This window comes from Daphnia magna, linkage group LG9, assembly GCF_020631705.1.
Source record: "Daphnia magna isolate NIES linkage group LG9, ASM2063170v1.1, whole genome shotgun sequence".
Lineage (NCBI taxonomy): Eukaryota > Metazoa > Arthropoda > Branchiopoda > Diplostraca > Daphniidae > Daphnia > Daphnia magna.
Genome location: NC_059190.1, coordinates 1010471 through 1036046, shown reverse-complemented (window position 1 = coordinate 1036046; position 25576 = coordinate 1010471). Strand labels below are relative to the sequence as shown.

The 25576-nt window shown below is 42.4% G+C and overlaps 1 protein-coding gene across 1 annotated transcript; it reads left to right on the top strand.

Moving 5' to 3' along the window:
- The first annotated feature begins 5476 nt into the window (after window positions 1–5476).
- Window positions 5477–23039, top strand: LOC116929980 (filaggrin). Its single transcript, XM_045179114.1, is given in 5 exon segments — window positions 5477–6535; window positions 9704–11898; window positions 11983–12147; window positions 18999–20295; window positions 20298–23039. Coding segments are annotated over 4 exon segments (4857 nt in total). The 5' UTR covers window positions 5477–6535; window positions 9704–9726; the 3' UTR covers window positions 21521–23039.
- The last annotated feature ends 2537 nt before the right edge of the window (window positions 23040–25576 follow it).

Genomic DNA, 25576 nt, shown 5'->3' with positions numbered 1-25576 from the left:
TTTATTTGAAACGACCGACCGTATACGATTATTGTTTGCTGTTTTTTTTTTTTTTTTTAATGGCTAAAAGAAAAACATTTACAGCGTTTTTTTGGCGAAAAAGGAAATTGCCAACAGGTCGTCAACATAAAAAAAAAAAAAAACAAAAGACTTAAAAAGTTTTATATTTCACAAATTATTTTTGATGGTTTACCCAAATTTTCGCCAAAAGGAAAAGCGTTGTTGCATTTATCGAAAAAGAAAAAAAGAAAAAACATCAAGTGCGACAATTAACTATGAAAATCATCTCTCGCCAAATCATAATAACAGTTGTATATAAATTTATTACGTGTGTGTGTGTGTATGTGTGGTTGCGTCATGAAAATGCTTATTATGCCACGACGATGACTCAACCCCCATCCTCTTGTTTGGTTCCCAGTTGGCCGAGCTTGGCTTCTCATTCACGCGGTCATATATATATAGCAGTGTATCCACTAACACACACATGTAAGTATAAATATACAGCAGGAAGCAAGCAAAAAAAAAAATATGTATACTCTGTATGCCGGCTGCTGTGCTGCTGTGCGGTATATTTAGGCCAACAATCCGCCGATCTTTTGTGTTTCTTCCCCCCCTTTTTTTTTTAATGGTTGTTACATTTGCGCGGTATGTAGTAAGAGCATCATTTTCTCTTATACATTTATACAACTCTTTTTTTTTTTTCAATTTTCATCCTATTTTTTATATGTGTCTTGATATTTAAATTATGGCAGCAAAAAAAAAAAATTGAGAGGGTCACTTTTTTTTTTAAATGCAGACCAGGAAAAGAGGGGGACGTATATGGATACGCTAACTGTCATTATAATCTGCACGGTATTCTTCTTTCTTGAGCCAAATAAATAATAACGAGCGCGCAGATGACAATAACACGACTAGACGCCATGTAAAAAAGTGCGTTCGTCTTTTTCTCATTCTTATATTGCATTTACCCATGCAACCCTTTTGCCCCCTCCCTCATCATTATGCACGTAGAACAGACTAATGTATTCCGAGTACAGCTCTTTTTACAGTTTTTTTTCCTTTTTTTTTTGCTAATTTTTTTGGGGGTATTTTATGCGAGTTGAGTCTTTTATACACCCCCTCCAAAAAAAAACTGATCGCCTGTTCCCACTGATTTTTTTCCCCCTCCACTGTCGGATGGAGGGTTCATTTATATTGTTGCGTGGGAATTCGTATTCAAATTATATGCAAATGAACCAATACATCGAGTCTTAACAGTTTTTTTTTTCTATTTCATTTGAAATTAACAAAAAAAACGCAATGTCTTTTTGTTGTTGTCTTCTACTGATGTTCCGTTAGAAGGGCTGCTGTTGCCCGGATTGTCCTATAAACTTATATAACAAGGCCGTCGTCTTGTCCGTTGGGAATTGTAGAGGGCGGAGTCATACTTGTACACACACGTAGGAAGAAAAAGAAAAAAAAAGAAGAGAGCCTCTGGCAATGAATTCGCCCAGCAACAGCCAACTGGCGTCCAGGCTCAGAAATCTCTGAACAAAAAAAAAAGGGAAATGTGAAAAAAGAAATGCCTAATATTATATATCGTCATTAAAGGTAACATTCTTTACGTTTTAGTTGTGGGAAATGATCCAATAAATGTATTTTCCGATTTCTGTAGATTTATTTTAGTTACCCTCCGGTTATACAGGCTGTCCAGGTAGAAAAAAGCCCAGGGAAAAAATCTGCAAATGGCTTACCAAATTCGTAATAAAAAAGAAAGGCTCTTTTATTTTATTTTATTTTCAACCAAAAAAAGTGTGTTTTTTTTTTGTTTTCGCAAAAAAAAGAAAAAAAAGACGGCACTTTGCTAGGGGACATGGCCTGCCCCCTTTTATTTTTTCGCATTGTTTTCTTTTCTTTATTGCTGGTTTTTTACCTTTAGGAAATGCATAGATGTATAATCCTTTCTTTTTTTTATCCCTAATGCAATGACATAATCGTCAAGGAAAAGTTTGAGATGATTGTGATTTTTATACCATTCCTGAACCCCCTCCCAAAAAAAAGGAATTGAATTAGCCTTTTTCTTATGATTATTTAAACAAAATTAATTAATTAAAAATTCTCTCTTTTTTTTTGTTTTGGTTTGCCTACTCAAATGTCTCTGTGTGGTATAAATATAGTAGTCTACAAAAGAAAAATAGTTTCAATTTTTTTTTGTTCCTGGACAACGGCAGCTGTCGAGCAGACGAAACTTGATTCCCCTTCTCCTCCTCCTGCTTCTTCCACAATATATTTTCCTTCATCTTAATCTTTTAACTGTACACATTTTGAGCTGATTAGCATCAGATTGTATCGTTTTAAAGTCTTCTGATGCAATCGTGTCGCAAAAGTCCAAAGTTTTGCCGTTTTATTCTTCTTCAGACAGCCTGGGCTGTTCTTTTTCGCCAATAGGAGACGCGGATTGCGTGTGTGGACTACGTGCACATGTTTATTTGACTTTAAAAGGACACTGTCTTTTTCTCTCCTTTTTTTTCTCTCTCTCTCAGTTGTGGTTTTTTTTTGCACTCAGAGGTCGCTCCCGCTGGCACTCCCTGTTTTTTCTAACAATTTTTGTGCCTGTTTCGTTTCTAACCAGTTCCCTCTTTAAAAAAACCGAATATTTTAGCGAAAAAAAAAAAAACCTGAAAAAAAATCTGTTTTTCTTATCCAACCTCCGATGTCCCTGTTTAGTGAAATCATTTTGGATCAAAATTTGTTTGCTAAGGAAAAAGGAATGGTTTTCAAGGTTAGAAAAGCGAAAAATGAAGAGATAAAATGATTGTAAAACTGGCAAACAGGCCTGATGGCGATCACGCGGCACACGTGACCTTCTTCCTTTTTTCCCGCATATTTTAATTGTAATTTTCGTTGATTTTTGGTCAAATTGTGTTGGTGGCAAATCCCCCGCGTGTAACCTGATTTAATAAGACGCTCTCATGTTTTTGTTTTTGTTTTAATTTATTTGGGTTTTTAGCATGAAAGTCAAGTAAAATGTTAGGCAATATTTTGAGTGAAAGTAAATTTAGGTTTCTTTTTCTTTTTTGTTTTTCTGAAAAATGTAAGGGCCATTATTTACACAGCGGCGGCTGTGTGTTATTGGTTTATACTTTTTATGATCGTCGTTTCGTACCCCGACCATTTTCTTTAGAGAAAATAACAATTTAATAGAAAAAAATCAACATTTTTTTTATTGAACAAAATTCATTTTTTTATTTTGTGTTGTTGCTTCCGTGATGCATACGAAAGGAAGTCAACATTTCGAGCTATTGAAATTAAAACAAAACAAACAAAAAATTTAGGGTTACCTCTTCAAATGACAGAAAAAAAGAGTTATATGGAGCTCAACTTTCTCTCCGGTAGCAGTTGGCAATCAAGCGGGAGCCCCCTCTGACACGACCGTGATTGACATGGGAAACAAAAGAATGGCGGAAATGCTATGTATGTATCTTTTTGTTTTTATACATATACAACCACCAACGGTGAAAGGGGTGGATGATTTCTCCTTTCTTTTTTTTTACCCGCCAAAATTAAAAAATGTTAATCTTGGAAACAAAAACAAAAAATATTTAAATTACATAGGAAGGGTAATATTATTTGGTCAGCCTTGACATTAAGTGAAAGGCATGGTAAACAAATGTCAACAACATCTTCACACAAAAAAGAAAAATGGTTTTAAGTAGCCATATTCAAATGAGAAGAAAATCGAAAGTTGACCACCTGAATTAATTAGCATCAAGTTTTAGGGAGGTTCACTAGAAAGGCCTGAAACTTTTCTGTATTACATGTGTTTTCAAATGTTTCGTGTTGTTCTGTCAAGGTCAAATGTGACAAAACGGGTCTCGACATGTTTACCCCCGCCAGAGAAATGGCGTTCAATTCTCCTTTTTTGATTCAACTTTTGAAACAAAATTGATGATTGAAAACAATTTTCGTGACTTTAGGCCTAATTTGCTGTGCCCCTCCTCTAACCCGTGCGTTGACATATTTGTGCAGGAATCGGGAAAAAAAGAATAGTTCTTGTTCTTTTGTCGTTTCCAGTGACTGATCAACCGGTTCTTCACGTGCATTCTAAACTTTCATGGAATTTGAACAAGCGGGACTATCTATCTCCTGGCCTTTTCGCTCCTTAACTAATGCTAATTATTTAGAGGGGTCATTGAAATGTATATCAATAGTTATGATAATTTCATTTCATAAAATGAATTTTAATGCCCTCTGGTAGCAAAATTCGATCTTCTAAATGTTGACCTGCCCACGAGTATAGTCGTTAAATAATCGATATACAGCATTTGGAACTACAAGTCGATACGTAAGAAAATAAACATTCGAGAAAAAAAAATGTTATTCCTTTTTTTTTAAATAATGGTTTCGTAAACGAAAAGTGTATCCCTCACTCTCTTTTTTCTCCTCCCTTGGCAACACACGTCTTCTGTTCCCGCGTGCACACACTTCTTGACTTGCTCGTCCGGTCGGTAGTCGTGTTTCCAAGGCAGTTCTTTTTTTTTTTCCTTTTGATTTCTTCTCAAAAAATAGATCGGTTCAAAATCGAGCATGGCTTCTCAGCCTTCTCTGTCTAGGCGAGAGCACATTGATTCCAAAGATGTCTGCTACTAAACATTTTGGCGGCAAAAATGCATTCAACAATGAAACAACCAAAAATGTATTGTGTAACACGTTGTCGATGGGCGAACGGATAACGTAAATTCGAAAGCAGCAATCGAATCGAAAAGATAACAACATTGTCGGCCTAGTGAAAAACAAAAAAAATTTTTTTTCTTTCCAATAGTTCAACACGACACAAACCACATGAACCTCAATCACGCCTTGCAGCGGTTTTCAACTCGAACCCGACTCGTTTTTTTATTTGAATTTTTGTTTTTGAATTTATTTTTTTTTTGAAAAATGATAGTCCCACCCGCCATTTTTATTCGCGAGTGTTTCGTGTGTCTCACATTTGAATGTTTTATGTTCCACAGTCTGTTGCTGGGCCTATCCTACGGGCTTCCTGTGTTGCCATTTTTGGCCTACGGCATCGTTTCATTTCAACTTCCTTTTGTTTGAATAATCCTTTTTTTCACGATGTCTGATCATGCTGAAAAAAGGGTTGAAAAGCGAAAACGGCGAAAGAACTGATGAGCGTGAAAAACGAACTGAGAAACAGAAGGAAGGCAAGAACCCTTTTGCAGACTCCGCCTCCTTTTCCCAAATTTGTTTTATGGGATGAAAAAAAAATCTCGAGCCGCAATTGCTGCCATCTGGTGGCAGAGCCTCTACCACCCCTTTTTCCCTGCACAGGCCCGAACACTTTAAAAAAAAAAAAAAAGGGAGGGTGGAAGAAGGAGGTGGGTGGTGGGGTTGCCATTACAGCACTGCCAAAAAAACTTTTTTTTTTTTTTTTTTTTTCAAAGTGAGAAGGAGGAGGGGGGCCGGGTTGGGAAAGATGGGCGGGAGAATCGCCATTGCCGCCACCGCCGCACGCCTTTTTCTCCGATCGGTCGACGTGCGGCCTCGTCAGTCTCAACGAAAAGCTCGGCCGGTGAGGTGAGAGAGTGCGGGACAGAAAAAAGCGAGTCGTGTCGTGTCAACTCTGCTGCAACAGACACACGCAGACCCACAAGAACGTGAACACACACACACACACACACACGACGTGACAAGAAAAAAAAAGAAACGTGGTTTATCAATTGTTTTATTTAAACGAGTGTGTGCGAAAACTTGTCCCCCCCCCAGAAAAGAAGAACAAAATCATTTTCATTTTTGCCATGTGATTTTGAAGAATTGCCAAGAAAGAAATTTCGAGTGTGTGTGTGATTATTTCACCTTCTATTGTGTGTGTGTGTGTGTGACCACCATCACCACCACCGGCGTGTGTGAGTGATTTGGTGCGTTTTTTTTTTATTTTCTTCTTCAGTTTTGTCTCAAGGATTTTTTCGCCGAGTGTGTCTGCGTGTGTCTGCGGATTTTGTTTTTTTATTATTTGATTCTTTTTGGGTTATGTCTGCCAATTTTATCGGCCAGTGTGAGTGAGTGTGTGTGTGTCTGTGTGTGAGGCTGTTTGAAAAGAGTCGACTCCCGCACGGCGACGACACACATGGGTCGGTCGGGAGCAACAAGAAACAACACAAGGCAGCAGCAGCTAGCCAATCAGTAGAGAGAATTATCTCCTTCCCCGGGGTTGCGGCGGTGGCGCCACTAGGCCTCTCTCAATGTTGTCCATCCAACGACGACGAAAAATTCGTTGAATTTTTTTTTTTTTTTTTTCTCTTTTGCTTCAGTTTCTTTTCGGATGGCGAAATCAATTTGATGTGTTAACATTGTCGTCAACAATTGACGTTAAATTGTAAATCTAAAAAGGCAACATTGAAAATTCGAAAAAGAAAATTTTTTTGCAAGTGTGTGCGGTTTTTGATCTCGTCTAACGAGAAGAAGAAAACCGGGAAAACCGAACGCGACCGAAGAAAAAAGTTGGCCAAAAATCCGCCAATCTGGCTCCTCCCGCTATCGTGTCGAATGTAACACGGTAAGTTTTGGTCTCATTTGTTTTGTTTTTTTTACTTTTTTCTTGTTCCCTCCAATTTCTTCGTTAGTGTCTTTATGAATGCCACGCGGGTCACGATTGTTGTGGTAAAAAGAGACCTCTTAAATCTCTGAGTTGTCATCGCCATCTTTGTTTGACACGCGTTTTTTTTCCAATTGCCTTGTACTGTCCAAACGACGAGAAAAGTCAAAGTGAAAAAAAAAAAATTCTCCCCACCTCCCCGAAAAGAGAGATGAACCGGTTCTCCCTTAAAAAATAAAATTTTTTTTTTTGAATTATTTTTTTCTAAAAAGAAAAAAACAAACAAAAAAAAACGGCGGGTCCTGATAAGAAGGAAATGAAGAGGAAAAAAAAAAAGTCAGCCAAAATATATAATTTGAAGGTTATACCACTATTTGGGTAGAGCGCAGCACTGCATGTCCCTTGAACGTATGTTGAAAAAAACCAGAAAAACTGGTTGTATACAGCAGAGGGGTTAGACATTAGACCGAGACACAAAAAAACCGAGTCCAATCCGCCTCCCAAGAAAGAAAAAAAATAAACGGGAGGCTCCCACCGCCCCGTCGCGTGAGTGCAGCTTTGGCGAGCACGCACGAAGGGCACATGTAAAAAAAAAAAAAGCGCGCCTTCCCCTCCCCCCTTTTTTTCCCCGTTCTCTGCAAAAGAGTAGCCAAGGGTTTTCTCTCTCTCCCTCCGATTTTTTTCGTGAAAAAAAAAAATCGGATTTTAATTTTTTTTTTCTTTCGCGGGAGTGAGTCTCGCGCTTGCTCCTACTTTGCCTCTCCCTCCTCCTTCCCCTCGGCAAAAGTTTGGTATGTGAGAGACAAGAGAGAGAGAGAGAGAGGAGTCGGTTGTTTGAGAAGTTTCTTGTGCTTTCAGAGTAAGTCGCCGTGACTGTTGTGGGTGCTGCGAATTTCCGCCATTTTGGGCCCGCAGAATGGCGCGCACCACGGCCCCGACTAGGCGGTGTCTCATGTGGCTGCAGCGGCAGCCGCGCACGGCCGCAGCTCAGCCTGCTGCTATTCGACCTCGGCCGACCGGCTCGACGCAAACAATCATTTTGTGAAAATAATCGATTGCCGCAATTTTTGTTTATTTTTCTGATTCTTTATTGCTTTTTTTTGGGGGGGGGAGTTGAACTGAAATTTCGTTAGTTTTTTTTTGTCTCGATATATTTCAATTGTTTGTTTCGTCGTGAATTTTATTGGTGAACCGTCCCGCCGAACATTCCCCGGTTTTGTTGTTGTTGTTGGAAAAAAGTGAACCGGTGCTCTGTGTGTGTGTGTGTGTGGTCTTCAACATCATCAATCTCTCAGCAGTCAATGTGAGTTTTTCTTTCGCAACACTTTGACGCTTTTCAACTAAAAATTTCACCGTTTTTTTCCCTAAGTAAAACATTTTTTTTTTCTTCGTGACTTTAAACGAAACGTTAACGGGGTGAATGTTTGTCGGGGAATTGTCAAATATCGAACCCCGTTTCTTTTTTGGAAGCAAAAACATTCAAATATTGCGTGTCACTAGCCCGAAATATTTCGATAACAATTACCTGTACGTTTTTGCGTCTATGCCGAGTTGTTGTGCTATAAAACAACAACAAAAATGTCGAATGTCCGAATGGGGTCCGTTTGTATCGATCCAACAAACCTTAAAAAACAAACAAACCCATTTAAAAAAACAAAAAAACAAAACAACTTTGAATTCAAGTAAAATAGAGGGGAACATGTAGCGGACAGTTCATTATGAAAAAGCTACTCCTAAAGGGACATGTGCATAAGGAGTTGTGCCATTATCATTGTCTTGTTAATGTGATTTTGACGGGACAAAAGGAGCACGAATCATTAACAGCCCCCCTGACACACTAGTTTTCATCTATTCCCTTAATCACGGAGATAGTTGCTCCCGCTTTACTCCAACTGCCCCTCACTCCATAAATTTCAAACTTGCGCACGCTTGATTTAAATGTCTTAAAATGACCAGTTTTTTGTTTAAATTTTGGGATTTTTAAAATTGTTCGCTCTTTTCAAAAGAATGTTTTCGGATTATGTCCAATCTTTTTAATTTTGAGGTTGGATGGACCCTCTAGGCCTTTGGGTGGAGTCTCGCTATTTTTTGTACATCTGTGCAAGGACATTTTGGGGCTGGATGGAACAAGTCAAACCGGTTTTGTTTTTTTTATTTCGTTTTTCGAAAAAAATTTTATTTGAAAAAAAAAAGTCGTAAGTTTCAGAAAGGTCGGCCATTTTGGGGAGGGTGCTCCCTCAATCCCACACCCTTCTTTCTATAAATTTCTTGTTCCTGCTGCTCCGGTTTTGCTTACCGACGGGTGGGGGAGGAGGAGAGAGAATTTAATTGGCAATGGAAGAGTGGGGACACACGCTGGATGCCCTGCGGATTTTCTCCCCGGGATCGCACAGTTTTCGCCGTATTGATCGATTAGCATCGGCAAAGAGTCTCGCTGTGATGAGGGGGAGGGAGAGAGAGAGAAAGAGATCCGCAGCTGCGTGCGCGTGTGTTACACACACCCGGATGACCGGTGCTCTGGTTGACATTGGTTCTCTTTTTTTTTTTCCAAAAAAATGTGTAAAAAAAAAAAAAACTGCAAAAAAGAAAAATGAGGGCAATGGCAACACGCGGCGTTGCCATTACGGAATGCGCCATCAAGGCCGTGTAGACACGCAACTTTTTTTTTTTTTCCCTGCATCTAATTCTTTCCATGTGTGTGTTGTGTAGCGTTGCGACATCGTGCTACTAGAGACTCTTGATTCTTTTAGGCGAGCAGAAATGACAATTCTTCTTTTTATTCTTGCGGTTTTTTTTTTTTTTATTTCCTGCCCGAGGGGTTTCTAACCGAATGGCTTACAGATCCCGTTTCAATTTTTGTTTTCTTTTAATTGTGTGTATCGTCCAAAATATTTATATAAAAAAAAAAAAAAAGTATTGATGAGTCACCCGTCCCCTTTGGCAATGGAATCCTTTTATTTGAATGTAATCGTTTTAGATGACACTGGTGTCATTGTCTTTGAAATTTATTTGGCAACAATGCAAAATGTTAACGCGTGTGTGTCGATTCAAAGAAAGAACAACAAACAATCTTCTGAATGAAAAAATAATTTATTTATTTTTTTTTAAATTTCTATTTTTATCAAATAGACTTGGGCGAGGGCTGGAACAGCATGGGCAGCCCGAATGAGGCGGCCACACAGCCTGGACCCGGCTCAGGACCGCCCGATGGTGGTCCTGCAACACATCACGACGAAGATGCGGCAACTGTCGATCCGCCGCCGCCTCCTCCGCTAGCCGTCACAACCTCCGCCAATAATAACGAGGACCCTGCCCGGAGTAGTAACAGTAGTCCGAGCAGCACTACTGGCAGTACAGGTAGCACTAGCAGCGACCATTCGAGCACATCTAGCGAAAATCACAGTAGCGCCACCGCTGCAAGCAAAAGAGCCAATGGCAAACACGGCGGACGAAGATGGAAAGCCGAGCATCAACCGCTTCGCAAGACGTCGTCGTCGTCGTTGGTAGCGCACGAGGAGGGAAATGAAAAGCGGATCATTGCGGAAGCTGCTTCGCTGCCGGAGCCGGAAGTTGTTGTGACTCCGAGTCGTTTAAACCAGACGTCGGAAGAATCGGACGAAGATGACGGTATGGACGTGGATAGGAAATCTACGCCCAGTAGGCCGGCCAGTCCGTTAGTGGATCCATCGCCGAAACAATCCGAACAACAACAAGATCATTATTGTTTGAGATGGACCAATCACGGCAGTCACGTGCTCGGCGTTTTTGCCCAGCTGCTTCGCGACGAGTCGCTGGTGGACGTCACGTTGGCCGCCGAAGGACGTTCGCTTCGAGCTCACAAGATGGTCCTTTCCGCGTGTTCCAGCTTCTTCCGCACGCTGTTCGTCTCTCACTCGGAGCAGCGACATCCGATCGTCATTTTGAAAGACACGAAATTCACCGAACTCGAATCGCTTCTGCAGTTCATGTACAAAGGCGAGGTGTCGGTCGAGTACGGACAGCTGGCCACGTTGCTCAAGACGGCCGAGAATCTGCGCGTCAAAGGGTTGGCCGACGTGACGACGACGGCGGCGGCCGCTGCGGCCGCCAGCCAACCGAAAAAAGCGGACGAATTGGACGAAGAAGAGGAAGACGAAGAAGACGAAGAAGAAGACGAGGATGACGAGGACATGTTTGACGAAGAGATGGAGGACACTCCGATCGTTATCGAACGCAGCGCCCTGGCTTCCGGATTGTCGTCTCTGACGGACTCGGTCGGAAGGATGCAGCGACGCCAACGGCGTCGACATCATTTGCACAACCTGAGCAATCCTTACCGACGATCTCTATTGCCATCGCATCCGAATCACCAAGTGAAAGCTTCCGGACGATCCGGCCTGGATGCGGAATCGCTGGCCAATCATCACCGACTAGTACAAGAGGGCGGCGGCGGCGGTGGCGGCGCCATCCATTACCAGCACCACATCAAACGACGGGGCATTGTCAATGACGACGACGACGATGATTCTATAGTTCCGCTGGATCTCATCCATCCGGAAGTCATTCAAGATCTCTCTTCCAACGCCGCTTCCGTCGATCGACGCGCTCACAATTCTAGGCGGAATAACAACAATCCTCAGGCCAATCATGTGCTGCCTGACGATTGGAAACCTCCGGACGAACTCCAGCATCCGCCGCGGAGGCAGCTCAAACCGTCTCTCAAATCCAATCATCAGCAGCAGCAACACAATCACCACCATAAGACGCAGCATCGCAACAATGCAAACGATCCGGCATCCGTCGCTAATGTTTCCGCCAGCGCTTCCGGAAACACGGAAAAGCTCGGCTGCGTCATCCGCGATCCGGACGATGGCGATCATAATCACCGCTTTAAAAGCGCTGGATCGTCTCGCAACGACCCGCCGGAACAACACACCCACGATGCCGGACTTGATGGCCAAGAATCTCCGCTGGATTCAATGGCTCAAGATTGCGGCACGGCTCAAGATCTCCGCCGGATGCCTCCACATTCGCCGCTTCAATCGTTGTCTCCATCGTCGTCTCCTCTTCTTCCCTCTGGTCCTCCAACGAGCGGCGCAACGGCGGCGACATCTGGTGGCGCGTCTACGGCACATCCGCATCAACGCTTCCGTCACTGGATGATGGAGGAAGAGAGCGACGAGAGTGGCGAAGAGGTGGAAGCAGAAGACGAAGACATGGAGGAGAAAATGTTTATGGAAAATCGTCGACAGGGTACAAGTCGTAGTCACAACACTTCCGCATCGAATGCTCATCATCATCCGCCTTCAAATCTATCCATCGGTTCGCCGCAGCATCTTCCAATGGTACCCTATTTGATTATTTTGTTTTTTTAAGTTTTTTGTTCTCATTTTTTTTTCGTTTGGTTTTCGCTGTTAAATGTCGTGCAGTCGTTGATGAAAAAGGAAACGGGAGATTGGAACGATTCGGCGGCCAATTTACCAGAAGCTTCCGGTTCAGCTGGAGCTAGTACGGCCGGAGTGGATTCTCTTCGCTCACCTGGCTCATTTTCTTCCAACAGTTCCGATTATGAACGTCACGCTGACGCCGATCAGGTAGGAATTTAATTTTCTTTGTTCTTTTTTCATTTGAATGGTCGTGAAAATCGACTCCCGCAGGACGCGGCGCCATTTTTTTTGCCGCCGGAATTTTTTATTATAATTTTTTTTTTTCGGGGGGGTCGCACACAAGACAAATGAGACCTTCGAAGCCAGAAGTTGACCTTCGTTTGGGTCTTTTTTTTTTTTATGTGTGTGTTGGAGAACGTGCGTCTGTTTGTTTAAGAGAAACAAACGACACATTTGTCAACAAACTGAAATCCTACGATTTCAATATTACACACACATTTTATACGTAACAGATTCACACGCAGGCGGCTTTTGTTATCTATCCTATCTCACTCTTTTGGTAAAAAAAAAAAAAAAAAGACGTAAGATCAAAAAAATTATGCAAATAGGAACACAGAGAGAAAGAAAAAAAAAAAAAAGACCTGACAATATGAACGTCAACTTCTTGTTTAATTTTTTTTTTCCCTTTTGATTTATTAAAAAAAAAAAAAAAAATCCTAATTTAAAAAAATGGGATGGCGGGAAAAATTTTAATTTTAAATTTAAAAAAAATAAACAAATCTGGAACAAGAAGTTGATATAGTTCTATCTTGTTGGGGTTTTTTTTTTTTTCTTTCTTGTCTGTCTGTTCTTGTTTGCAGGCGGCCGCCAAACGATTGCCGGATGCGACGATGGAAGAGGTGTCGTCACCAACGGCAGCCGTGCTGGACACTAGTTTGGTATCGGTTACTCTAAGTTCTGCGCCGGATGCGTGTGCAACGATTGCGGAGGAACCAGCATCGCGACCGTCTCCTTTGTTGCTATTATCACGCGGGATGAAACGACAGCGTCACTTGTCAGCCGCCGGTCTCATGCCACCCAATTTTGCCGCCATTGCAGCCGCCGCTTCCGGCATCTTGTTTCACCATCCTGCGCACGTTGCCGATGCAGATGCAAATCCTTCTGGCGTTGTCCGACACCGTCATCACAGCAGCGGTGACGGAATTCCGGATCATTTCCATCAGCGTTCTAATTTGGAACAGGGCGGCACCAATAGCCATTTGGTGGCCGGAATGTTTAGCGCTGCCGCCATCGCGTCCATGACGGCCATTGATCGTTGCTGCCCGTCTTTCGCACCTTCCGCATTAGAAATGGCCTCGGCCAATAGTCAATTGATTCATTTACCTGGATCGTCTTATTCTTCGTCGTCATCTCAGAGCGTCAAGTCTCCGATTCTTTTGCCTCCGTTCAACGCCATGGCCGACCCGGCGCCGGATCCGCCGCAACAGCAGAGGCCGTTCCGTTGCGATTATTGCGGCAAAGCGTTTAAATTACGTCATCACATGAAAGATCATTGCCGTGTTCACACGGGCGAGCGTCCCTTTCCTTGCCACCTGTGCGGCAAAACCTTTTCTCGATCGACTATTTTGAAAGCTCATGAAAAAACTCATTTGCCTAAAGCTGAACGATTACATCCGCCGCCTCTTTGAAATTGTTTCCCCCCTTTTTTGAATCTCGAAAAGTTCCTAAAAACATCGTCACACCATTTTTTTTTTAAGGTGATCTGTGATTTCATTTGAAACTAATCGTGTTTAGCAGAGTAATACGTTTTTTCACCGCTAGGGTCTTTTTTTTTTTTTAAAGTCTCACGGCCTTTTGTTTCATTTCCTTTTCAATTGAGAAGAAAGCAAAAAATGCACTGCCACGAGTGTGTGTGTGTGTGTGTCATCGATTCTAGTTGATTAAAATCGTCACAGCTGTGTGTGTTCTTCTCCCTGACGTCGTGGAGGGTATTTCTCTATTCGGGGGGAGATTGAAAAGGGAGGAGCTCTCCAAGGGTGGGCTTATTGCGTGAGTCTTTAGCCTAGAAAATATTTCAAAAGCCTAGTAGTTAAAAATTAGAGCCCGTATATGCATGTAAAGCTTTTTTTTTTCTTTTCTTGTCGGATGGTCAAGAACAAAAGAGTTGGGAGAGTGAAATGAGAGGATTGTCCGTTCGTCATCATCAGGGTAGTGTCTGTGTAAAAGGACTCGAGTTCCACCCACAGAACTCCCAAGTGTTTTTTGTTTTTTTTCACTCCACACTCTTGTGTGCGCATTTCCCTCTTCTTTAATAGGCCAGCTGACATGTCTGAAAAATATGGGTTTAACAGGTTTTTGTTCTATTATTTAAAGAAAAAGTGATTTCCAGTTGATTACGGACGACGGAAGTTCGGCCCACATGTAGAGCCCTTTTAATTAGATTTCTTTTTATGTCTTGAGTTAAAACACACACACAAAAAAAAATGATGCGTCATCATCAGTGACATGGAAAACTGGGAAACCCTAGAAAGAAAAAAACTGACGTTTCCTCCCCTGGTCTTTTGCGTAGTCCAGCTGTTATGGCGTCATCTTAGATGGACCTTTTTTCCCCCCCTCACTTTCCCCTTCTGTTTTTTTTTAAAGGTGGAGATTGACACGGTTTTATTTGAAAACACTAAATGCAGTCGCAGCTTAAAACTCTGCACACGCAACTGTGATAGAAATTTGTAGTTGAAATTTGGAATTGGAAGAAGTGAATAAGGTTTGATACACAACTAATGGGGTGATATTTATTATCGAACGGATAAGAGTCGAACGAAAAAATTTGCATATTTTCAAGAAAAACGGGGTGTTATGTAAAGGCTTGAAAACATGCAAAAGAGGCAGGGTTTTCTTTTTTCAGACGACGAGGGATAACGTACACTAACATTATTTCCTATTACTCAATAAGTCAAATTTAAAAACAAAACAAATGTAGTTGGAATAAAATGTTGTTAGCATCAATTATTTTCGTTTTCTTTAATGATATTTAATTTCAATTGTTTTTGATCTCTTGTATCAATTTACCTTTCACATTTTTTTTTTGAATTTTATTCAAAAATACATTCACTCTGAAATCGAAAACAAGAAAAACAAACAAGTTTTTTTTTTATCATCTCGTGAAAGAAAAAAAAATGCTGGGCAGAGCTGTAGCCTCGAATAAAATAAAAAATACTACGCCATCTTGCACATAGCGTGTGTGTGTGTGTGTGTGCCGGTTCTATGCGGGATTTTCAAGGTCTTCGGGTCCCGAATGTAGACGACGGCCATGAAAAAAAAAAAAAATGAGAACTTGACGAAATAAACGGCATAGTTCCTTTATTTGGTCGAAGAGAGTCGACATTGATTTTTTGTTGCCCGACCAGTTTTGCCATTAAATAAAAACGAGTTTTTATTTTTTTTCATCGTCCGTCTGATCCATCATTCCGATTGCTCCGATGGAGCAAACTGATACCTTGACTGTCTCACGTCTTTTTTTTTTTCCTTTTCGTGAACCGAAAGAGATACAACAAAATAAAGGAGGGCTAAGAAATAATTTTTCTTTTTTTCCTTTTAATTTTTTTTTTGGTGTGCAAGAAAGAGAAGAGGTCGGATAACAACATTCTGCTGGTCCGAATTCGAAACGGGCGCAAGGCAACCAATGGCGTCCCTTTCTTATTTTCAACCCTTTTTTTTGTGTGTGTGTCCAAAGAGATTATGCGGGGCCTTGGTATTATAATCGTAATTCTCTACTAGTAGTCTAAAGCTTACTCCGTTTTTTTTTTTGGCCTGGACGACGCTTGGTTTCTCAAATCCCCCCCTTTTTTTATATTCGGTTAAATATTCAAATTCTACTTTCGATGGCAGCAGCAGTTGCGCACAAAAACACGACCCCTTGTATTTATATATATAAAAAAAATGTGATGTATTTTGAAAAATAAATTTAAATCGTGGATTCAAAAAAAAAACATGGGGGGGAATGGATTTGTGTGGATTCACTAGTGAAAGAAAAGAAGAGGGGGGAAATAAAATTGAACACACGCACAAAAAAAAAAACGAGAGCTTGACCGTTACGCTCACATCTTTCAACGTGAATAAACTCACCCTATCCTCCTTTTTTTTTCAAACTCGCAACTAGAGAAGTAAAAAACCCTTTTCTGTCCCTTCTCACGCAGACGTTTTTTTTTCCTTTTTTTTTATGAGTGTGTGTCGTAGGGAAAAAAAAAAAGAGATGAATTTGAGACTTTGAAACTTGTCTCTCTGTGTGTGTGTTTGCCAGTTATGTGCTTTTTCTTATTCAACAACGCCCCTTGAGGGAATGACGGCCCCCATCCGGCTGTGCTGCCCGGTGAACCCCCAGCCTATTTATATGTCGACATCAAGGCCGACCTTTCTTCTGCATTTGATACACACGAACGAACGCACAAGTTTTATTTTTGTTCATATACACACACACATCTTGTGTGTGTGTGTGTGTGTGTGTGTATTAATGTAAAGACACTGTCTAGCCTCTTCAGAAATGCTACACGGACGGCCAGTCACGTTATTTACACGTTTCAAAGATTTAGGTAGGCCGGCGGCCGTGCCGAAACCTTGAGTTGCGCATTATAAATTGTCTGCTGGTTGAAGGACGTTTTTCTTTTCTTGCTAGGCCCAGCAGGAATGACGTCATTCCGTAGACTGATTTAGATGTACACAGTGTGTTTGTGTGTGTCAGACGAAGGCTATAAATAATAATAGGAAAGAAAATGTCCGGCTCGGTTGCGGGATCAGATCAATACTGGTCGTCCTGCAAAAACTTTGTTCTTTCTTTATAGCGGGAGATTTGAAAGAAATTAAACGTTTTCCTTTTTTTAAATGAACGACTGTCTCTCTGGAGATGCTATTTTTATTTTGTACTTTTCATTATTAAATACCAATAATGAAACGAACACAAAATTGAATTGTTCTGAGAGGGAGGGGGGAGGTAAAAGTATTTCCAAGCCATCGCTTCACATTGGCAAATGCCATCCGGGGACGAGGATTTATTATTAATGATATGTTTTTAAGCCAAAAAAAAAAAAAAAAATCCCCTCCTCAGCATCTTTTCTACCCTCAAGAAAAAGAAGAAGTAGCTCCTGCATATCAAACTCGATAGATAATTACGTGACAGCCACGAACGAATAGCAATCGATTCTCCATTTTTTTTGTTGAACCGATGAAAAACGGAAACGCGTCATTGTTTCAACATTTATACATTTTTTTTTTGGTGTGTGTCTTCGAATGCTTAACCGCAAAACGTTAATGCGCAGTCGTAGTTCCGCCTACGCCCCATTTTTGTCCACCCCCCCTCTACATTTTTCGCGACTGTTAAACAAAAAAAAAGAAAAAAACGTGTCGGATGCGGGAGAGCCAATCCATCGGATGAAAATGGAAAATGTTCTTTGGAGAAACGATGAGCTAGGGAGGGAAAGAGGATTTATTTTTTTCTTATAGGACTATCTTAATATCCTTACAAGATCTTTTGATGAACGACGGAAAGAGGGGAGGGGATGATGGACGAGGAAATCTGATCTTTTGGCCGAGAGAACATAAGGAGGAAAAAGCGGGAGCAAAAAAAAAATCAGGAGGATTGGCGAGAGCGTGTAGCCATGGAAAATGGAGATGAAGAGGAGGGAGAGAGAGAGAGGGGTGGAGAGAACGGGAGTTTCCGGATGAATATTGCAAAAGTGAGAGAGAGAGAGAGAGGGTCTTTTGTTTTTTGGCGCGTAAGAGTTTTAAAGGAGGGAGGGGGGTTGGGCGTGGAAGAGCTAAAAAGCGTCGAGTGCGGAAACGGAAGAAGAGGAGGGAGGAATTATATGCAGGACACATACTCCTGTGTATGCGTGTGTGTGTCTGCACGCCGGGGTTGATTGAATGAATAGCGAAAAACGGGGTGGGGTTGCGAGGGGAGGTAACACACGCGAAACAAATGGAATAGCACAAGAGGGGGTGGGAAATGAGGGGAGGGGAAACGGCAGAAGAGAGAGAGAAACAGGGGACGGCAAAGGTAGATGGAAAGTGAAGAGTAGGTCGCTGCGAATCGCGCGGGACGACGCCAAAAGACGCCGTGATCGTGCGTCCGACCGACGCTTTTCTCCAAATCATCCGCCGCCCTCCTTTTTAATTTTGAAAAAAATAAATAAAAATGCCTATAACTACAGGATAACAAACGTTTTGTGTGTGTGTGTGTGTGCGTGTGTTGCCGGAAGTGCGGAGGCCTTTTGAAATTTAAAAAGAAAAATTAATAATTGGCGAAAATTTATCGTGTGACGTGAGATCAGATAGGCAGAGGTGATCATGCAACGGCAACAGCATCCGCCATCTGCCGGAAGAATCCACTTCGACAGTCCAGTTTTCGTCACGTTTTGTTGTTGTGCCAACGGCCGACCGTACCGGAATTAATGTGCCACTTTCTATTCGGGTCTGTACAATTTGTATTTGGAAAAAGAAACGATGTGCCGATCTCTATTTTGATTGAACGTATATTTCCAATAAGAAAGGAGTGCGACCAGTTGAGCCTACGAGTCTGACGTCGTTATCGTCATCATCATGAAATCATGATTTGTTGGTTAGCAACCGTTTTCGACCGTACAAGAAAAAAAATGTTTAGGCAATGTTCGTTCCAGTTGGGTTTGCAATTCGTTGCTTTTCCTTGGTCGTATTTCTAATTTTTGTTTCAATGTTGTTTTTTTTTTTCCTTGTTGGTCAGTTGTCTGTCAACCATTCGCTTTGGGGGGCGGGTATGTTGTGGTCGTTGTGGTCAAGTTGAATAACGTTGGCGTAAGACGCGTCTAATTGCACGAGATAATTCCCGTTATTTAATTTTCCTCATTTGGAATTTCCATTTTTATTGCGTCAACCATCAGCCGTTTGTTTTTGTTTTCCGCAATCAATAAAAACTAACCAAACAATGGCCTAGATTTGAGGTTTAAAAAAAAGATACTCAATAACCCCAATCAAAATAATTAAATTGAATTTAAAAAAAATTGAAATTAAATAAATGTGACGTCTATTTTTAGTTCTTGGACGGCCAGATGCCGACGGCCGAGGTGGTGATTGAAGAGGGCGAGTATCTCAACTTCTCCGGCAGCGGAGGAGGCGCCTCTAGCGGACTGAGGATGAGGCACAGGGACGGCGGCGGCGGCCGGAAGAGTCATCACAGCCATAAAACACCGACTGGTGGCGATCTTGGCAACCACCATCACCACCATCACCATCAGCAACAGCATCGCAGCAGTAGCGCCAACGCCGCCGCCGGAAGTAGCATTCATCCGGCCGGACGACCCAAGAGGTTCCTCTCGTTCCCGGAAGGAGCCGCCTCGATCGCCGAAGGCTCTGCTCATCACTCGTCTGCCGGCGGTAGCGGACGGGGTCGCAAGGACGGCGGATTAAGCGGAAGTGATTACCGCGACGAGGTGTCGGTCGTAGTCAGCCGCTCGGGCGCTGGCGGAGGAAGCGGATCCGGAGCGAATGAAACGTCGTCTTCGTCCAATTTCCTTTCGTCCATTTTGCCGATGGTGGTGCCGCAATTCGACTTTGGCATGCGCTTCGCCGGCATGCCATTGGCCATGCCGTTTGCCGGAATGAATCCATCCCATTACCGGAGTAGTAACAGTAACGCCTCTGGTGCAGCTAGTCGGTCGGGTAACAATACGCCCCGGCCAGGACCATCTTCCTCGTCGTCTTCCTCCCATCAATTACAACAACAACAACAATCAAAACAACAGCAGCAGCAGCAGCAACAGCAACAACAACACAATGCGGCGGATGGAGAAGAGTCGGGCGCAGGGCCCGGATCGCAGCGCAGCGGTGCCAGCAGCACGGCCAGCGACGTGGGCGTGTGCCGCGACTCTCCGTCATCGTCTTCCGCTTCGACGAGGGCCGTCGCCGCGTCCGGCTTCCCATTTCCGACGTCCATCTCGCTGATCGAATCTCACGTTGGCGTCGGCTTCACGCTCGGCTCGCGCGAGAAACCGTACAAGTGCGAACAGTGCGGCCAGTGCTACAAGTACCTGTCGGCCTTCACCAAACACAAGGAGCAAAACCACACGGCCCGTCTGCCCGGCGAGAAGCCGTTCCGCTGCGAAATTTGCGGCATGCAGTTCAAGTATCTCAAATCGTTCAAGAAGCATCGGCTCAATCACGCCGTGGAGCGGCTTCACGTCTACCCTGGCAACGTTCGATCGATGTCGATGCCCGGCGCCGGTGGAGGTGGAGGAGCCATGACGGCCGGATCGCTGGCTGGATTCATGCACGGCGTCAACATGATGGAGGAGCGCAGCGTTTTGGAAATGTTGGCCCGGCCGCAGCATCACCACCGCAGGGGGACCTGCTGTCCGGCTCGTCTGCCTCCGGAAGCCAAGCGGAAGCGAGAGCGCGGCTGCACGGGACGGGCGGCAACACGACGTCGAGCAATGCCGACGGTAGACGATCGTCCAGTCCGTCCGGCGATCAACGATTGGGCGCAGCTCGCATCAAATCCGAAGTGGAAATCGTCTCTTCCGGCGACGAACAGGACAACACGATGGACGACGAATCGACCAACGATGGCCGTTTGATGAGCCAAGAAGAGGCCGTTGCGGCTCAGAATCATCAGCAGCAACAGCAGCAACAATATGCGTCGGCTGCTGGACGATCATCAGCGTCGGCCGGGCATCACTCGTCGCATCCGCACCACGGACATCATCTGTCGCAGCAGCAACAGAACCGCCAGTTGCTGATGCAACACGCCAAATTCACAGCCGGAAGTCCAGCGGGCAGTCCGGCTTCGTCGTTCCTGCAAGGTGCGTTCCAGCTTCAGAGGCAACACCAAGTGGCCCAGCATCAAGCGGCTTTAATGGCTGCCAATTTCTTGGCCGCCCGTGGAGCTGGAAATGCGGCGGCGGCGGCGGCGGCGGCTGTCGCGGCCGCCATGCCGCCACCGCCGGGACTGGAACGACTTCAACCGCACCAGCAGACGACGGGATCGGACCCATCGGGACACGGTCCGGCCCAGTCGGAAGAAGGTCAGTCAGATAGGGAAGGTTCCGACGACGGAGAGACGAGCAATAAAGGGTCCGGAAGGAAAGCCACTCCGCCCACGGCAACATCTGCTGTTGGCGGAGGAGGTCCGGGACCTTTCCTGCACAATCTCATCCGCGATTTCAGTTCGGCGGCGGCGGCCGCCGCGGCCGCTGCCGCCGTTGCATCCACCAGCCGGCCCTCGTTGGTCAATTCGGCCACGTCTGGCGCCACTAACGTGCCAGGAGTGGCCGGAATGACGGGGCCGCCTCCCGAATACGACCCCGGCCGTCCGCATTTGTGTCCGTTTTGCGGCAAAGGCTTCCGCGCCAAGGAGAACTTGAAATTGCACATCCGCAAACACACGGGCGAGCGTCCGTTCGAGTGCGAATTTTGCGGAAGGGCGTTCGGCGGCAAGAGCGACATGAACCGCCACTTGCGCATCCACACGGGCGAGCGGCCGTACAGATGCGACGCTTGCGGCAAAACGTTTGCGCGTGCTGATTACCTCTCCAAACACCTGTCCACTCACCTCGTCTGACCGATGACGCAACTCAAACAAAAACAACAACAACAACACACATACACACAAAGAAATGTGGCAACCTCGCGCCTCCCGCAATGTCTTAATCCGATAAGACCCAGATCATTTGCAATTCTTTTTGGAAAAAAACAATCCTGAACGATGGGATCCACACGCACCGCTTTTAAAAAGTTTTTTTTTTATATTGAGGCTGAAAGTCCGGTCGACACGACAATTTTGTTTGTTAATTGCCCCAGTGAATTGAAGACAATTTCTTCAAAGTCTCTTTAAGAGCCTTTTTTTTTTTTGAAAGTTTGGATTTTGTGTTTGAGCTTTGAGCCAGAGGGGATTTTTTAAATTATCTCCTACCTTTCATTGGCGCATCGAAATTCTTGTTTTTGCGTTCAAAATTGTTCTCTTTTCCCGGTGATAAAAACAGGATTTTTAAAAATCGCGGTTGATTGCTTGCCCTCCACGATTTTTGCTTTTTTTTTTTTTCTTATATTTTGGAAGAAATCCAAAATTAGAAAAAAAAAAGCAAAACAATTTTCAACCAAGTTGTTTGTTGTGCCTGGTTCTAAAAAAAAAAAACTCCACTCCCCCGTGTTTTGGCATTGACGTCCATTTGACCGACTCTTTGAGTTCTCTCTTTAAAAGAAACTCGGGAGAGGATCGAATCCATTTCGGAATTTTAACCCAAAATTGCAAATTTTCCCTCCCCCCATTTTTTTTGCTTAAAAAAAATCGATTTTTCGGCCTAGCCCCCCCTCCCCCAAACGTCTTGATCCACGCAACGGACTGTGATGAAAACCCCCATTTTTTATTTTTTTTTTTTTGTGAAGACTTTGGAAATTCAGAAAATTATCTTAACATTTATTTCGGAACGAAAAAAAAAAACAAAACAAAAACAAATGACGGAGCTTTTTGCAAAAGAGCTTTCGCAAACTACTTTTGGCAAACACACAAAAAAAGAAGAAGAAGAAAAAAAAAATGTCTCTCTGGCCCCGAATCAAATTCGATTTAGACCGGAACAGAACAGCATCCGCGTGCGAAAACATTCAGGAAAGGATCCGCACAATCTTTTCTCCAAATGCCCCCCCCCACATCAAACATTTGATAAGTGTCAGCAGACATTAAAAGAAAACTCTCAACGCCAATTGGACAACAAATCAAGACAAAATTTCAAATATTTAAAAAAAAAAAAACACATTTTTCTTTTGGATTTCCCAACCCACTACCCCACCCGGTGAAAAGAAACTTTTAGGTGATATCCGAAAACAAAAAAGAAAATCTTTCAGAAAACAAAACCCAGAAAACCGAGAAAATTTTTTTACAACTCAAACAAACACCGACAACACGTTGTGGCTGTGATAAAATTTAAAAAAACAAAAACAAAACGTTTTTACATGTTTAGGCTTATTTTTTAAAAAGGAAATTTTTACAAGGAGGAAAAATTAAAATGGCAATCGTCGGTGATTTTTGGCGGAACGTGTTCAAAATCGATTTAATCGAGCAGTGCGTCTATTAAGAAGAAATGCTGCCAATGAAAAAGCCCAGCTCAAAAATTGAAAAAAAAAAAAAGAAAAATTGAAATTGTTTTCAAATAAGACACGGTCATCGGGCAAATGTGTCGTGCGCGTTTATTTGTCGTGCGTGTGCGTGAGTGCGTGTTTGACACATCCATCATGAAGAAATCCCATCCAACCTCAAAGGAATAGAAAAGCAAAAACAACAAATTGCATCAGCAATCAGAATATCAGATGACAAAAGAAATTTGCATTCAAAAAAGGTTTTGAACCTTTAAATCCAGCCGCTGGATTTCCAAGATCGGCAAATGCACCGTTCTTCCCACCTGACACAGGTGTTGTCCAACCCCCCAATTTTTCCCCCCGTCTCTCTTTCCCCATTTTAATCCGGTTTATAAATCAGCAAAATAATTAGTTTTTTTTATTGTTGTTTTAAAGAATACTACCCCTCCCCCGACACACAAAAGTGTTTGAATTATGTTTGTCCCATTCAGTGTCAGCCGTTTCGTCAGTATGTGTCGTGTATGCGTGTATGTCTTTTGATTTTTAGATGATTTGTGTCCTCTTTTTTTAAATGTTGAAATTCCCGCTCTCCCAAAAATTTCAACTTCTACTCGTTGAGAGTGCTCAAAAAATGTTGAAAACAAAAAGTAGCCTCCCCCTCCTACACCCCCCTTTAACCACCAATTTTGCCCCTCTGAAAATATTCCCTTTGAATTTGAAAACAAACGAAAAATGGAAAAATGGGATTTATCGAGGAGTTTTCTCTCCAATTTAGGCCTTTTTTGGACATCAAAAATTTGAAAACATTTCGTGTGTGTCACGTCCAAACGTTGAGCTACTTGCTGCCTAGCGGTTCTTTCTCTCTCACTTTTGAATTTTTATTTCTCACCTTAATTGAAAGAAGAAGGAAAAAAACTATTGTATTTCTTTTTTGACTAGTTTACAACAACAACAAATACTTTGGTTTCTTTCAATTCACATTTTTTCGATATATGGAGGGTAAAAAAAAAGAAAAAGAAAATATCGATCCATGTTGCGACCATCCATTCATTGTCAAATCAAAAGTCACGGCCTTTTTCGTCTTCTCTTTGTGCGAAATTTAAACATTTTCTCTCCCTCCCGCCCCCCTTTCCCCGTTATTACGTCCCCCCATTTTTTAAATGCTGAAAAAAAAAAAATTCGTTTTTAAAAAACATGAAATGTTATGGAAACCGCGAAATTCAAAGCGATGGAATATCTTCGTTTAAACGAGCCCGAAAGCCTCTCTCTCTCTTATTAAAAATCCCTTTTTTTTCTTTTTGTGCGTACGTGTTTTTTGTTTTTCGGCGTGTTTTTATCGGACGATGAATAATTGGTCAAAGTGCTAGCCAATTTGCGATCTCTTTTTTGAAAAAAAATTTTTTTTTTTCGATTCGAAATTTTTGTGGATTGATCAATTCAACGATGATGGAAATCGTAATGGGTTTTTAATTGCCTTTTGATGTAGCCCGCCATTAAGTGATTTACGAGAAAGTAGAAAAGCTATTTTGTATTGGTTTTTTTTTTTTCAAAATTTGGCTCCCTCTTGTATAAATTATGTGAGCGCGCAAAATTTGAAAAAAAAAACAAAACTACTTTCATTTTAAACAGGTAAGGGAGGAAACGATCGACATGGAAAATCCATCACAGATACTTCTGCCCGTCCTCGTCCGACATCACAGTGTCAGACAATTTTTGGCTCTTTTGTATCAATTTGATTCGAATTTTTTTTTTTTTTTGTTTGAAAGGGCGGGGAATTTAAATCAACCAGCGACGTGTGTTCACAATTCTCTTGGCTATTGTTATTCAAGACAAAAAAAAAACAAAACAAAACAAACAAGGATACTATCAAAATTTGCCTGTCTTGCGTGTTAAAAAACAAAATGGAGCCACACAAAAGTGCATCACGGCACTCTAATCTCGTCATTATTTTCTTAGATTTTTTTTTTTTTGCTTGTAGAATTTTTTTTTTCTCGTTTTGCCAAATTTTGAGACTTTTTAGCGATTTTTTTTCAATCATTTGAACGAAAATGGCATAGCAACAAGACTTTTTTTTTTTATTATTTTATTTATTTCAAGATTTCCGATTCGAGAAAAATTTGGTCGTCAATTAGGCATTGAAAATTTTTGGGGGGAGATTGCGTCGTGCAGCATAGCCGTTTTTTGGTACTGTGATATTCAAATCATGAAGGGGAATTGAACACGAGAGGGATATTAAAAAATTATTTCGAAAATCAAATTTGAGCAACAAAAAAATGCTATGGCCTATTCGATATCAATTGGATTCGTGAACGAGTGCCCTGGGCCATGCCCACTTAAAAACAACATTAATGTCTCTCGCGGTTAATCACATTTATTTTTAATTATTATTAAAAATCATTGGGAAAAAAAGAAGAAAATGTTCGAATTGATATTTATGGAATCAGTCCAAAGGGCGTTTATATGTGCTATCTAAAAATTGCGAAACTCATTCAAATTCAGTAGAATCAAAAAGGGAAGGGAGGGAGGTCTTTTATCGTTTAATTTT